This window comes from Poeciliopsis prolifica, unplaced genomic scaffold (assembly GCF_027474105.1).
Source record: "Poeciliopsis prolifica strain line A6 unplaced genomic scaffold, Auburn_PproV2 SCAFFOLD028, whole genome shotgun sequence".
NCBI classification, from domain to species: domain Eukaryota; kingdom Metazoa; phylum Chordata; class Actinopteri; order Cyprinodontiformes; family Poeciliidae; genus Poeciliopsis; species Poeciliopsis prolifica.
The window spans coordinates 3,450,995-3,467,448 of NW_026562403.1; the positions used below are offsets into that span (position 1 = coordinate 3,450,995).

Here is a 16,454-nt window from a genome sequence, read left to right on the forward strand (position 1 = left end):
TGTTCTGTTGAAAAGCTACCAACTTGTTCTGCTGTTGTGGTCTCTGGACTGATTAACGAGGATCCTTTTGGAGTTTGTTTGCTGGACATTTCTCCAGGGTATCCACTAGTATATGGATTTGTGCTCCCTCTATCTGTAATGGCGGAAGTTGACATTTCAAATGCAGTTGCAGGTTTTGTTTGAGAATGGGATGTGGTAAAAGTTTGTTCTGTTTCAGGAGACGCCAATGTTGGTTTTGCTGTGCTAAGGAGTGAGACGGCTGGCGTAACTGCAGTTTTGGACACATCACTTGTTTCAGATGTGTATGTCTCTGAGACTGAAGGTGACTTTGTGCCAATTGTTGGATAATTTCCTGTTGTCTCATTGACAATATCAGATGAAGATAATTCGATAACAGTGGCAACTGCTGTGGACATGTCAATGGTTTGGCCTCTATCTACTGGAGAAGCAACAGAAGAACTTTCTGTACTGCCTGATACAGTGGAAAGTGAAGGTCTCGTTGTCTGACCTGTTTGAACACTGTCGTCATGTTTAGGTAGAAGATCTGTTGTCTTCTCAGTGCTGAACAATGAGGAGCCAGTAGAAGATGCACTTTGTGTGTGAGACATTTCACTTGTTGGTTCACTTGTCCCATCTCCTCTTGTAACTGGAGATTTTGAACTTTCCTCTGGACCTGATGACGTTTCCTGCAAATTCACTGTAGCTAAAGTCTGGTATGTTTCAGATGACATTAACGATGGTTCCTGTGTGCTCTGGAGTGTTGAAGCTGAAGAAACATCTGTTTTTGAAATATCACTTGTTTCCGCTTTTCTTGTTGACGAGACGGACAGAATACTGAAAGCAGAAGAGCCAGCCGTAGTTTTAGTGATGGGTGTGTCAGTAGACTTTGTGATGTTTTCACCAGAAGTGCCTTGTTCTGGTCTCACTGAGGAAGCCTCTGATTCAGGAGATATTGTTGCTGTGTCAATAGTGTATAAACTTGAAGATGTATCAATAACTGTTATAGATGATGTCAACAAATCTGTACTCATAGTTCCTGAACCGTCAATATCTTCTGGAGTAACACCAAGGCTTATCTCTGGATTTTCAGAAAGGGATGAAACTGAGGGTAGAGTTCTTTGTTCTGTTGAAAAGCTACCAACTTGTTCTGCTGTTGTGGTCTCTGGACTGATTAACGAGGAACCTTTTGGAGTGTGTTTGCTGGACATTTCTCCAGGGTATCCACTAGTATATGGATTTGTGCTTCCTCTATCTGTACTGGCGGAAATTGACATTTCAAATGAAGCTGCAGATTTTGCTTGAGAATGGGATGTGGTAAAAGTTTGTTCTGTTTCAGGAGACGCCAATGTTGGTTTTGCTGTGCTAAGGAGTGAGACGGCTGGCGTAACTGCAGTTTTGGACACATCACTTGTTTCAGATGTGTATGTCTCTGAGACTGAAGGTGACTTTGTGCCAATTGTTGGATAATTTCCTGTTGTCTCATTGACAATATCAGATGAAGATAATTCGATAACAGCGGAGGCTGCTGTGGATATGTCAATGGTTTGACCTCTATCTACTGGAGAAGCAATAGAAGGACTTTCTGTACTGCCTGTTACAGTGGAAAGTGAAGGTCTCGTTGTCTGACCTGTTTGAACACTGTCGTCATGCTTAGGTAGAAGATCTGTTGTCTTCTCAGTGCTGAACAATGAGGAGCCAGTAGAAGATGCACTTTGTGTGTGAGACATTTCACTTGTTGGTTCACTTGTCCCATCTCCTCTTGTAACTGGAGATTTTGAACTTTCCTCTGGACCTGATGACGTTTCCTGCAAATTCACTGTAGCTAAAGTCTGGTATGTTTCAGATGACATTAACGATGGTTCCTGTGTGCTCTGGAGTGTTGAAGCTGAAGAAACATCTGTTTTTGAAATATCACTTGTTTCCGCGTTTCTTGTTGACGAGACGGACAGAATACTGAAAGCAGAAGAGCCAGCCGTAGTTTTAGTGATGGGTGTGTCAGTAGACTTTGTGATGTTTTCACCAGAAGTACCTTGTTCTAGTCTCACTGAGGAAGCCTCTGATTCAGGAGATATTGTTGCTGTGTCAATACTGTAGAAACTTGAAGATGTATCAATAACTGTTATAGATGATGTCAACAAATCTGTACTCATAGTTCCTGAACCGTCAATATCTTCTGGAGTAACACCAAGGCTTATCTCTGGATTTTCAGAAAGGGATGAAACTGAGGGGAGAGTTCTTTGTTCTGTTGAAAAGCTACCAACTTGTTCTGCTGTTGTGGTCTCTGGACTGATTAACGAGGAACCTTTTGGAGTGTGTTTGCTGGACATTTCTCCAGGGTATCCACTAGTATATGGATTTGTGCTCCCTCTATCTGTAATGGCGGAACTTGACATTTCAAATGCAGTTGCAGGTTTTGTTTGCGAATGGGATGTGGTAAAAGTTTGTTCTGTTTCAGGAGACGCCAATGTTGGTTTGCTGTGCTAAGGAGTGAGACGGCTGGCGTAACTGCAGTTTTTGGACACATCACTTGTTTCAGATGTGTATGTGTCTGAGACTGAAGGTGACTTTGTGCCAATTGTTGGATAATTTCCTGTTGTCTCATTGACAATATCAGATGAAGATAATTCGATAACAGTGGAGACTGCTGTGGACATGTCAATGGTTTGGCCTCTATCTACTGGAGAAGCAACAGAAGAACTTTCTGTACTGCCTGTTACAGTGGAAAGTGAAGGTCTCGTTGTCTGACCTGTTTGAACACTGTCGTCATGCTTAGGTAGAAGATAGGTTGTCTTCTCAGTGCTGAACAATGAGGAGCCAGTAGAAGATGCACTTTCTGTGTGAGACATTTCACTTGTTGGTTCACTTGTCCCATCTCCTCTTGTAACTGGAGATTTTGAACTTTCCTCTGGACCTGATGACGTTTCCTGCAAATTCACTGTAGCTAAAGTCTGGTATGTTTTCAGATGACATTAACGATGGTTCCTGTGTGCTCTGGAGTGTTGAAGCTGAAGAAACATCTGTTTTTGAAATATCACTTGTTTCCGCTTTCTTGTCGACGAGACGGACAGAATACTGAAAGCAGAAGAGCCAGCCGTAGTTTTAGTGATGGGTGTGTCAGTAGACTTTGTGATGTTTTCACCAGAAGTACCTTGTTCTGGTCTCACTGAGGAAGCCTCTGATTCAGGAGATATTGTTGCTGTGTCAATAGTGTATAAACTTGAAGATGTATCAATAACTGTTATAGATGATGTCAACAAATCTGTACTCATAGTTCCTGAACCGTCAATATCTTCTGGAGTAGCACCAAGGCTTATCTCTGGATTTTCAGAAAGGGATGAAACTGAGGGGAGAGTTCTTTGTTCTGTTGAAAAGCTACCAACTTGTTCTGCTGTTGTGGTCTCTGGACTGATTAACGAGGAACCTTTTGGAGTGTGTTTGCTGGACATTTCTCCAGGGTATCCACTAGTATATGGATTTGTGCTCCCTCTATCTGTAATGGCGGAACTTGACATTTCAAATGCAGTTGCAGGTTTTGTTTGAGAATGGGATGTGGTAAAAGTTTGTTCTGTTTCAGGAGACGCCAATGTTGGTTTTGCTGTGCTAAGGAGTGAGACGGCTGGCGTAACTGCATTTTTGGACACATCACTTGTTTCAGATGTGTATGTCTCTGAGACTGAAGGTGACTTTGTGCCAATTGTTGGATAATTTCCTGTTGTCTCATTGACAATATCAGATGAAGATAATTCGATAACAGTGGAGACTGCTGTGGACATGTCAATGGTTTGGCCTCTATCTACTGGAGAACAACAGAAGAACTTTCTGTACTGCCTGTTACAGTGGAAAGTGAAGGTCTCGTTGTCTGACCTGTTGTTTGAACACTGTCGTCATGCTTAGGTAGAAGATCTGTTGTCTTCTCAGTGCTGAACAATGAGGAGCCAGTAGAAGATGCACTTTGTGTGTGAGACATTTCACTTGTTGGTTCACTTGTCCCATCTCCTCTTGTAACTGGAGATTTTGAACTTTCCTCTGGACCTGATGACGTTTCCTGCAAATTCACTGTAGCTAAAGTCTGGTATGTTTCAGATGACATTAACGATGGTTCCTGTGTGCTCTGGAGTGTTGAAGCTGAAGAAACATCTGTTTTTGAAATATCACTTGTTTCCGCTTTTCTTGTTGACGAGATGGACAGAATACTGAAAGCAGAAGAGCCAGCCGTAGTTTTAGTGATGGGTGTGTCAGTAGACTTTGTGATGTTTCACCAGAAGTACCTTGTTCTGGTCTCACTGAGGAAGCCTCTGATTCAGGAGATATTGTTGCTGTGTCAATACTGTAGAAACTTGAAGATGTATCAATAACTGTTATAGATGATGTCAACAAATCTGTACTCATAGTTCCTGAACCGTCAATATATTCTGGAGTAACACCATTATCTCTGGATTTCAGAAAGGGATGAAACTGAGGGTAGAGTTCTTTGTTCTGTTGAAAGCTACCAACTTGTTCTGCTGTTGTGGTCTCTGACTGATTAACGAGGAACCTTTTGGAGTGTGTTTGCTGGACATTTCTCCAGGGTATCCACTAGTATATGGATTTGTGCTCCCTCTATCTGTAATGGCGGAACTTGACATTCAAATGCAGTTGCAGGTTTTGTTTGAGAATGGGATGTGGTAAAAGTTTGTTCTGTTTCAGGAGACGCCAATGTTGGTTTTGCTGTGCTAAGGAGTGAGACGGCTGGCGTAACTGCAGTTTTGGACACATCACTTGTTTCAGATGTGTATGTCTCTGAGACTGAAGGTGACTTTGTGCCAATTGTTGGATAATTTCCTGTTGTCTCATTGACAATATCAGATGAAGATAATTCGATAACAGCGGAGGCTGCTGTGGATATGTCAATGGTTTGGCCTCTATCTACTGGAGAAGCAACAGAAGGACTTTCTGTACTGCCTGATACAGTGGAAAGTGAAGGTCTCGTTGTCTGACCTGTTTGAACACTGTCGTCATGCTTAGGTAGAAGATCTGTTGTCTTCTCAGTGCTGAACAATGAGGAGCCAGTAGAAGATGCACTTTGTGTGTGAGACATTTCACTTGTTGGTTCACTTGTCCCATCTCCTCTTGTAACTGGAGATTTTGAACTTTCCTCTGGACCTGATGACGTTCCTGCAAATTCACTGTAGCTAAAGTCTGGTATGTTTCAGATGACATTAACGATGGTTCCTGTGTGCTCTGGAGTGTTGAAGCTGAAGAAACATCTGTTTTTGAAATATCACTTGTTTCCGCTTTTCTTGTTGACGAGATGGACAGAATACTGAAAGCAGAAGAGCCAGCCGTAGTTTTAGTGATGGTTGTGTCAGTAGACTTTGTGATGTTTTCACCAGAAGTACTTTTCTGGTCTCACTGAGGAAGCCTCTGATTCAGGAGATATTGTTGCTGTGTCAATACTGTAGAAACTTGAAGATGTATCAATAACTGTTATAGATGATGTCAACAAATCTGTACTCATAGTTCCTGAACCGTCAATATCTTCTGGAGTAACACAAGGCTTATCTCTGGATTTTCAGAAAGGGATGAAACTGAGGGGAGAGTTCTTTGTTCTGTTGAAAAGCTACCAACTTGTTCTGCTGTTGTGGTCTCTGGACTGATTAACGAGGAACCTTTTGGAGTGTGTTTGCTGGACATTTCTCCAGGGTATCCACTAGTATATGGATTTGTGCTCCCTCTATCTGTAATGGCGGAACTTGACATTTCAAATGCAGTTGCAGGTTTTGTTTGAGAATGGGATGTGGTAAAAGTTTGTTCTGTTTCAGGAGATGCCAATGTTGGTTTTGCTGTGCTAAGGAGTGAGACGGCTGGCGTAACTGCAGTTTTGGACACATCACTTGTTTCAGATGTGTATGTCTCTGAGACTGAAGGTGACTTTGTGCCAATTGTTGGATAATTTCCTGTTGTCTCATTGACAATATCAGATGAAGATAATTCGATAACAGCGGAGGCTGCTGTGGATATGTCAATGGTTTGGCCTCTATCTACTGGAGAAGCAACAGAAGGACTTTCTGTACTGCCTGTTACAGTGGAAAGTGAAGGTCTCGTTGTCTGACCTGTTTGAACACTGTCGTCATGCTTAGGTAGAAGATCTGTTGTCTTCTCAGTGCTGAACAATGAGGAGCCAGTAGAAGATGCACTTTGTGTGTGAGACATTTCACTTGTTGGTTCACTTGTCCCATCTCCTCTTGTAACTGGAGATTTTGAACTTTCCTCTGGACCTGATGACGTTTCCTGCAAATTCACTGTAGCTAAAGTCTGGTGTTTCAGATGACATTAACGATGGTTCCTGTGTGCTCTGGAGTGTTGAAGCTGAAGAAACATCTGTTTTTGAAATATCACTTGTTTCCGCTTTTCTTGTTGACGAGACGGACAGAATACTGAAAGCAGAAGAGCCAGCCGTAGTTTTAGTGATGGGTGTGTCAGTAGACTTTGTGATGTTTTCACCAGATACCTTGTTCTGGTCTCACTGAGGAAGCCTCTGATTCAGGAGATATTGTTGCTGTGTCAATACTGTAGAAACTTGAAGATGTATCAATAACTGTTATAGATGATGTCAACAAATCTGTACTCATAGTTCCTGAACCGTCAATATCTTCTGGAGTAACACCAAGGCTTATCTCTGGATTTTCAGAAAGGGATGAAACTGAGGGGAGAGTTCTTTGTTCTGTTGAAAAGCTACCAACTTGTTCTGCTGTTGTGGTCTCTGGACTGATTAACGAGGAACCTTTTGGAGTGTGTTTGCTGGACATTTCTCCAGGGTATCCACTAGTATATGGATTTGTGCTCCCTCTATCTGTAATGGCGGAACTTGACATTTCAAATGCAGTTGCAGGTTTTGTTTGAGAATGGGATGTGGTAAAAGTTTGTTCTGTTTCAGGAGATGCCAATGTTGGTTTTGCTGTGCTAAGGAGTGAGGCGGCTGGCGTAACTGCAGTTTTGGACACATCACTTGTTTCAGATGTGTATGTCTCTGAGACTGAAGGTGACTTTGTGCCAATTGTTGGATAATTTCCTGTTGTCTCATTGACAATATCAGATGAAGATAATTCGATAACAGCGGAGGCTGCTGTGGATATGTCAATGGTTTGGCCTCTATCTACTGGAGAAGGAACAGAAGGACTTTCTGTACTGCCTGTTACAGTGGAAAGTGAAGGTCTCGTTGTCTGACCTGTTTGAACACTGTCGTCATGCTTAGGTAGAAGATCTGTTGTCTTCTCAGTGCTGAACAATGAGGAGCCAGTAGAAGATGCACTTTGTGTGTGAGACATTTCACTTGTTGGTTCACTTGTCCCATCTCCTCTTGTAACTGGAGATTTTGAACTTTCCTCTGGACCTGATGACGTTTCCTGCAAATTCACTGTAGCTAAAGTCTGGTATGTTTCAGATGACATTAACGATGGTTCCTGTGTGCTCTGGAGTGTTGAAGCTGAAGAAACATCTGTTTTTGAAATATCACTTGTTTCCGCTTTCTTGTTGACGAGACGGACAGAATACTGAAAGCAGAAGAGCCAGCCGTAGTTTAGTGATGGGTGTGTCAGTAGACTTTGTGATGTTTTCACCAGAAGTACCTTGTCTGGTCTCACTGAGGAAGCCTCTGATTCAGGAGATATTGTTGCTGTGTCAATACTGTATAAACTTGAAGATGTATCAATAACTGTTATAGATGATGTCAACAAATCTGTACTCATAGTTCCTGAACCGTCAATATCTTCTGGAGTAACACCAAGGCTTATCTCTGGATTTTCAGAAAGGGATGAAACTGAGGGAGAGTTCTTTGTTCTGTTGAAAAGCTACCAACTTGTTCTGCTGTTGTGGTCTCTGGACTGATTAACGAGGAACCTTTTGGAGTGTGTGTTTGCTGGACATTTCTCCAGGGTATCCACTAGTTATGGATTTGTGCTCCCTCTATCTGTAATGGCGGAACTTGACATTTCAAATGCAGTTGCAGGTTTTGTTGAGAATGGGATGTGGTAAAAGTTTGTTCTGTTTCAGGAGATGCCAATGTTGGTTTTGCTGTGCTAAGGAGTGAGACGGCTGGCGTAACTGCAGTTTTGGACACATCACTTGTTTCAGATGTGTATGTCTCTGAGACTGAAGGTGACTTTGTGCCAATTGTTGGATAATTTCCTGTTGTCTCATTGACAATATCAGATGAAAGATAATTCGATAACATGGCGGACTGCTGTGGACATGTCAATGGTTTGGCCTCTATCTACTGGAGAAGCAACAGAAGAACTTTCTGTACTGCCTGATACAGTGGAAAGTGAAGGTCTCGTTGTCTGACCTGTTTGAACACTGTCGTCATGCTTAGGTAGAAGATCTGTTGTCTTCTCAGTGCTGAACAATGAGGAGCCAGTAGAAGATGCACTTTGTGTGTGAGACATTTCACTTGTTGGTTTACTTGTCCCATCTCCTCTTGTAACTGGAGATTTTGAACTTTCCTCTGGACCTGATGACGTTTCCTGCAAATTCACTGTAGCTAAAGTCTGGTATGTTTCAGATGACATTAACGATGGTTCCTGTGTGCTCTGGAGTGTTGAAGCTGAAGAAACATCTGTTTTTGAAATATCACTTGTTTCCGCTTTTCTTGTTGACGAGACGGACAGAATACTGAAAGCAGAAGAGCCAGCCGTAGTTTTAGTGATGGGTGTGTCAGTAGACTTTGTGATGTTTTCACCAGAAGTACCTTGTTCTGGTCTCACTGAGGAAGCCTCTGATTCAGGAGATATTGTTGCTGTGTCAATACTGTATAAACTTGAAGATGTATCAATAACTGTTATAGATGATGTCAACAAATCTGTACTCATAGTTCCTGAACCGTCAATATCTTCTGGAGTAGCACCAAGGCTTATCTCTGGATTTTCAGAAAGGGATGAAACTGAGGGGAGAGTTCTTTGTTCTGTTGAAAAGCTACCAACTTGTTCTGCTGTTGTGGTCTCTGGACTGATTAACGAGGAACCTTTTGGAGTGTGTTTGCTGGACATTTCTCCAGGGTATCCACTAGTATATGGATTTGTGCTCCCTCTATCTGTAATGGCGGAACTTGACATTTCAAATGCAGTTGCAGGTTTTGTTTGAGAATGGGATGTGGTAAAAGTTTGTTCTGTTTCAGGAGATGCCAATGTTGGTTTTGCTGTGCTAAGGAGTGAGACGGCTGGCGTAACTGCAGTTTTGGACACATCACTTGTTTCAGATGTGTATGTCTCTGAGACTGAAGGTGACTTTGTGCCAATTGTTGGATAATTTCCTGTTGTCTCATTGACAATATCAGATGAAGATAATTCGATAACAGCGGAGGCTGCTGTGGATATGTCAATGGTTTGGCCTCTATCTACTGGAGAAGCAACAGAAGGACTTTCTGTACTGCCTGATACAGTGGAAAGTGAAGGTCTCGTTGTCTGACCTGTTTGAACACTGTCGTCATGCTTAGGTAGAAGATCTGTTGTCTTCTCAGTGCTGAACAATGAGGAGCCAGTAGAAGATGCACTTTGTGTGTGAGACATTTCACTTGTTGGTTCACTTGTCCCATCTCCTCTTGTAACTGGAGATTTTGAACTTTCCTCTGGACCTGATGACGTTTCCTGCAAATTCACTGTAGCTAAAGTCTGGTATGTTTCAGATGACATTAACGATGGTTCCTGTGTGCTCTGGAGTGTTGAAGCTGAAGAAACATCTGTTTTTGAAATATCACTTGTTTCCGCTTTTCTTGTTGACGAGACGGACAGAATACTGAAAGCAGAAGAGCCAGCCGTAGTTTTAGTGATGGGTGTGTCAGTAGACTTTGTGATGTTTTCACCAGAAGCCTTGTTCTGGTCTCACTGAGGAAGCCTCTGATTCAGGAGATATTGTTGCTGTGTCAATACTGTAGAAACTTGAAGATGTATCAATAACTGTTATAGATGATGTCAACAAATCTGTACTCATAGTTCCTGAACCGTCAATATCTTCTGGAGTAACACCAAGGCTTATCTCTGGATTTTCAGAAAGGGATGAAACTGAGGGGAGAGTTCTTTGTTCTGTTGAAAAGCTACCAACTTGTTCTGCTGTTGTGGTCTCTGGACTGATTAACGAGGAACCTTTTGGAGTGTGTTTGCTGGACATTTCTCCAGGGTATCCACTAGTATATGGATTTGTGCTCCCTCTATCTGTAATGGCGGAACTTGACATTTCAAATGCAGTTGCAGGTTTTGTTTGAGAATGGGATGTGGTAAAAGTTTGTTCTGTTTCAGGAGATGCCAATGTTGGTTTTGCTGTGCTAAGGAGTGAGACGGCTGGCGTAACTGCAGTTTTGGACACATCACTTGTTTCAGATGTGTATGTCTCTGAGACTGAAGGTGACTTTGTGCCAATTGTTGGATAATTTCCTGTTGTCTCATTGACAATATCAGATGAAGATAATTCGATAACAGCGGAGGCTGCTGTGGATATGTCAATGGTTTGGCCTCTATCTACTGGAGAAGCAACAGAAGGACTTTCTGTACTGCCTGATACAGTGGAAAGTGAAGGTCTCGTTGTCTGACCTGTTTGAACACTGTCGTCATGCTTAGGTAGAAGATCTGTTGTCTTCTCAGTGCTGAACAATGAGGAGCCAGTAGAAGATGCACTTTGTGTGTGAGACATTTCACTTGTTGGTTCACTTGTCCCATCTCCTCTTGTAACTGGAGATTTTGAACTTTCCTCTGGACCTGATGACGTTTCCTGCAAATTCACTGTAGCTAAAGTCTGGTATGTTTCAGATGACATTAACGATGGTTCCTGTGTGCTCTGGAGTGTTGAAGCTGAAGAAACATCTGTTTTTGAAATATCACTTGTTTCCGCTTTCTTGTTGACGAGACGGACAGAATACTGAAAGCAGAAGAGCCAGCCGTAGTTTTAGTGATGGGTGTGTCAGTAGACTTTGTGATGTTTTCACCAGAAGTACCTTGTTCTGGTCTCACTGAGGAAGCCTCTGATTCAGGAGATATTGTTGCTGTGTCAATACTGTAGAAACTTGAAGATGTATCAATAACTGTTATAGATGATGTCAACAAATCTGTACTCATAGTTCCTGAACCGTCAATATCTTCTGGAGTAACACCAAGGCTTATCTCTGGATTTTCAGAAAGGGATGAAACTGAGGGGAGAGTTCTTTGTTCTGTTGAAAAGCTACCAACTTGTTCTGCTGTTGTGGTCTCTGGACTGATTAACGAGGAACCTTTTGGAGTGTGTTTGCTGGACATTTCTCCAGGGTATCCACTAGTATATGGATTTGTGCTCCCTCTATCTGTAATGGCGGAACTTGACATTTCAAATGCAGTTGCAGGTTTTGTTTGAGAATGGGATGTGGTAAAAGTTTGTTCTGTTTCAGGAGACGCCAATGTTGGTTTTGCTGTGCTAAGGAGTGAGGCGGCTGGCGTAACTGCAGTTTTGGACACATCACTTGTTTCAGATGTGTATGTCTCTGAGACTGAAGGTGACTTTGTGCCAATTGTTGGATAATTTCCTGTTGTCTCATTGACAATATCAGATGAAGATAATTCGATAACAGCGGAGGCTGCTGTGGATATGTCAATGGTTTGGCCTCTATCTACTGGAGAAGCAACAGAAGAACTTTCTGTACTGATACAGTGGAAAGTGAAGGTCTCGTTGTCTGACCTGTTTGAACACTGTCGTCATGCTTAGGTAGAAGATCTGTTGTCTTCTCAGTGCTGAACAATGAGGAGCCAGTAGAAGATGCACTTTGTGTGTGAGACATTTCACTTGTTGGTTCACTTGTCCCATCTCCTCTTGTAACTGGAGATTTTGAACTTTCCTCTGGACCTGATGACGTTTCCTGCAAATTCACTGTAGCTAAAGTCTGGTATGTTTCAGATGACATTAACGATGGTTCCTGTGTGCTCTGGAGTGTTGAAGCTGAAGAAACATCTGTTTTTGAAATATCACTTGTTTCCGCTTTTCTTGTTGACGAGACGGACAGAATACTGAAAGCAGAAGAGCCAGCCGTAGTTTTAGTGATGGGTGTGTCAGTAGACTTTGTGATGTTTTCACCAGAAGTACCTTGTTCTGGTCTCACTGAGGAAGCCTCTGATTCAGGAGATATTGTTGCTGTGTCAATACTGTAGAAACTTGAAGATGTATCAATAACTGTTATAGATGATGTCAACAAATCTGTACTCATAGTTCCTGAACCGTCAATATCTTCTGGAGTAACACCAAGGCTTATCTCTGGATTTTCAGAAAGGGATGAAACTGAGGGGAGAGTTCTTTGTTCTGTTGAAAAGCTACCAACTTGTTCTGCTGTTGTGGTCTCTGGACTGATTAACGAGGAACCTTTTGGAGTGTGTTTGCTGGACATTTCTCCAGGGTATCCACTAGTATATGGATTTGTGCTCCCTCTATCTGTAATGGCGGAACTTGACATTTCAAATGCAGTTGCAGGTTTTGTTTGAGAATGGGATGTGGTAAAAGTTTGTTCTGTTTCAGGAGACGCCAATGTTGGTTTTGCTGTGCTAAGGAGTGAGGCGGCTGGCGTAACTGCAGTTTTGGACACATCACTTGTTTCAGATGTGTATGTCTCTGAGACTGAAGGTGACTTTGTGCCAATTGTTGGATAATTTCCTGTTGTCTCATTGACAATATCAGATGAAGATAATTCGATAACAGTGGAGACTGCTGTGGACATGTCAATGGTTTGGCCTCTATCTACTGGAGAAGCAACAGAAGAACTTTCTGTACTGCCTGTTACAGTGGAAAGTGAAGGTCTCGTTGTCTGACCTGTTTGAACACTGTCGTCATGCTTAGGTAGAAGATCTGTTGTCTTCTCAGTGCTGAACAATGAGGAGCCAGTAGAAGATGCACTTTCTGTGTGAGACATTTCACTTGTTGGTTCACTTGTCCCATCTCCTCTTGTAACTGGAGATTTTGAACTTTCCTCTGGACCTGATGACGTTTCCTGCAAATTCACTGTAGCTAAAGTCTGGTATGTTTCAGATGACATTAACGATGGTTCCTGTGTGCTCTGGAGTGTTGAAGCTGAAGAAACATCTGTTTTTGAAATATCACTTGTTTCCGCTTTTCTTGTTGACGAGACGGACAGAATACTGAAAGCAGAAGAGCCAGCCGTAGTTTTAGTGATGGGTGTGTCAGTAGACTTTGTGATGTTTTCACCAGAAGTACCTTGTTCTGGTCTCACTGAGGAAGCCTCTGATTCAGGAGATATTGTTGCTGTGTCAATACTGTAGAAACTTGAAGATGTATCAATAACTGTTATAGATGATGTCAACAAATCTGTACTCATAGTTCCTGAACCGTCAATATCTTCTGGAGTAGCACCAAGGCTTATCTCTGGATTTTCAGAAAGGGATGAAACTGAGGGGAGAGTTCTTTGTTCTGTTGAAAAGCTACCAACTTGTTCTGCTGTTGTGGTCTCTGGACTGATTAACGAGGAACCTTTTGGAGTGTGTTTGCTGGACATTTCTCCAGGGTATCCACTAGTATATGGATTTGTGCTCCCTCTATCTGTAATGGCGGAACTTGACATTTCAAATGCAGTTGCAGGTTTTGTTTGAGAATGGGATGTGGTAAAAGTTTGTTCTGTTTCAGGAGATGCCAATGTTGGTTTTGCTGTGCTAAGGAGTGAGACGGCTGGCGTAACTGCAGTTTTGGACACATCACTTGTTTCAGATGTGTATGTCTCTGAGACTGAAGGTGACTTTGTGCCAATTGTTGGATAATTTCCTGTTGTCTCATTGACAATATCAGATGAAGATAATTCGATAACAGCGGAGGCTGCTGTGGATATGTCAATGGTTTGGCCTCTATCTACTGGAGAAGGAACAGAAGGACTTTCTGTACTGCCTGTTACAGTGGAAAGTGAAGGTCTCGTTGTCTGACCTGTTTGAACACTGTCGTCATGCTTAGGTAGAAGATCTGTTGTCTTCTCAGTGCTGAACAATGAGGAGCCAGTAGAAGATGCACTTTGTGTGTGAGACATTTCACTTGTTGGTTCACTTGTCCCATCTCCTCTTGTAACTGGAGATTTTGAACTTTCCTCTGGACCTGATGACGTTTCCTGCAAATTCACTGTAGCTAAAGTCTGGTATGTTTCAGATGACATTAACGATGGTTCCTGTGTGCTCTGGAGTGTTGAAGCTGAAGAAACATCTGTTTTTGAAATATCACTTGTTTCCGCTTTTCTTGTTGACGAGACGGACAGAATACTGAAAGCAGAAGAGCCAGCCGTAGTTTTAGTGATGGGTGTGTCAGTAGACTTTGTGATGTTTTCACCAGAAGTACCTTGTTCTGGTCTCACTGAGGAAGCCTCTGATTCAGGAGATATTGTTGCTGTGTCAATAGTGTAAAACTTGAAGATGTATCAATAACTGTTATAGATGATGTCAACAAATCTGTACTCATAGTTCCTGAACCGTCAATATCTTCTGGAGTAACACCAAGGCTTATCTCTGGATTTTCAGAAAGGGATGAAACTGAGGGGAGAGTTCTTTGTTCTGTTGAAAAGCTACCAACTTGTTCTGCTGTTGTGGTCTCTGGACTGATTAACGAGGAACCTTTTGGAGTGTGTTTGCTGGACATTTCTCCAGGGTATCCACTAGTATATGGATTTGTGCTCCCTCTATCTGTAATGGCGGAACTTGACATTTCAAATGCAGTTGCAGGTTTTGTTTGAGAATGGGATGTGGTAAAAGTTTGTTCTGTTTCAGGAGATGCCAATGTTGGTTTTGCTGTGCTAAGGAGTGAGACGGCTGGCGTAACTGCAGTTTTGGACACATCACTTGTTTCAGATGTGTATGTCTCTGAGACTGAAGGTGACTTTGTGCCAATTGTTGGATAATTTCCTGTTGTCTCATTGACAATATCAGATGAAGATAATTCGATAACAGTGGAGACTGCTGTGGACATGTCAATGGTTTGGCCTCTATCTACTGGAGAAGCAACAGAAGAACTTTCTGTACTGCCTGATACAGTGGAAAGTGAAGGTCTCGTTGTCTGACCTGTTTGAACACTGTCGTCATGCTTAGGTAGAAGATCTGTTGTCTTCTCAGTGCTGAACAATGAGGAGCCAGTAGAAGATGCACTTTGTGTGTGAGACATTTCACTTGTTGGTTCACTTGTCCCATCTCCTCTTGTAACTGGAGATTTTGAACTTTCCTCTGGACCTGATGACGTTTCCTGCAAATTCACTGTAGCTAAAGTCTGGTATGTTTCAGATGACATTAACGATGGTTCCTGTGTGCTCTGGAGTGTTGAAGCTGAAGAAACATCTGTTTTTGAAATATCACTTGTTTCCGCTTTTCTTGTTGACGAGACGGACAGAATACTGAAAGCAGAAGAGCCAGCCGTAGTTTTAGTGATGGGTGTGTCAGTAGACTTTGTGATGTTTTCACCAGAAGTACCTTGTTCTGGTCTCACTGAGGAAGCCTCTGATTCAGGAGATATTGTTGCTGTGTCAATACTGTAGAAACTTGAAGATGTATCAATAACTGTTATAGATGATGTCAACAAATCTGTACTCATAGTTCCTGAACCGTCAATATCTTCTGGAGTAACACCAAGGCTTATCTCTGGATTTTCAGAAAGGGATGAAACTGAGGGGAGAGTTCTTTGTTCTGTTGAAAAGCTACCAACTTGTTCTGCTGTTGTGGTCTCTGGACTGATTAACGAGGAACCTTTTGGAGTGTGTTTGCTGGACATTTCTCCAGGGTATCCACTAGTATATGGATTTGTGCTCCCTCTATCTGTAATGGCGGAACTTGACATTTCAAATGCAGTTGCAGGTTTTGTTTGAGAATGGGATGTGGTAAAAGTTTGTTCTGTTTCAGGAGATGCCAATGTTGGTTTTGCTGTGCTAAGGAGTGAGACGGCTGGCGTAACTGCAGTTTTGGACACATCACTTGTTTCAGATGTGTATGTCTCTGAGACTGAAGGTGACTTTGTGCCAATTGTTGGATAATTTCCTGTTGTCTCATTGACAATATCAGATGAAGATAATTCGATAACAGCGGAGGCTGCTGTGGATATGTCAATGGTTTGGCCTCTATCTACTGGAGAAGCAACAGAAGAACTTTCTGTACTGCCTGATACAGTGGAAAGTGAAGGTCTCGTTGTCTGACCTGTTTGAACACTGTCGTCATGCTTAGGTAGAAGATCTGTTGTCTTCTCAGTGCTGAACAATGAGGAGCCAGTAGAAGATGCACTTTGTGTGTGAGACATTTCACTTGTTGGTTCACTTGTCCCATCTCCTCTTGTAACTGGAGATTTTGAACTTTCCTCTGGACCTGATGACGTTTCCTGCAAATTCACTGTAGCTAAAGTCTGGTATGTTTCAGATGACATTAACGATGGTTCCTGTGTGCTCTGGAGTGTTGAAGCTGAAGAAACATCTGTTTTTGAAATATCACTTGTTTCCGCTTTTCTTG

The 16,454-nt window shown here is 42.3% G+C and overlaps 1 protein-coding gene across 1 annotated transcript in view; it reads right to left on the reverse strand.

Moving 5' to 3' along the window:
• The window catches only part of LOC129371890 (versican core protein-like), a 30,460-nt gene extending 17,760 nt beyond the window's left edge, over positions 1–12,700 (reverse strand). Inside the window, exons 1-4 of the mRNA XM_055048738.1 lie at positions 12,076–12,700; positions 11,189–11,437; positions 8,726–8,893; positions 5,608–6,023 (exon numbers count right to left, since the gene is read on the reverse strand). Coding sequence (XP_054904713.1) covers positions 5,608–6,023; positions 8,726–8,893; positions 11,189–11,437; positions 12,076–12,700 — 1,458 coding nt within the window. The remainder of the gene's footprint in view (positions 1–5,607; positions 6,024–8,725; positions 8,894–11,188; positions 11,438–12,075) is intronic.
• Between the last annotated feature and the right edge of the window lie 3,754 nt (positions 12,701–16,454).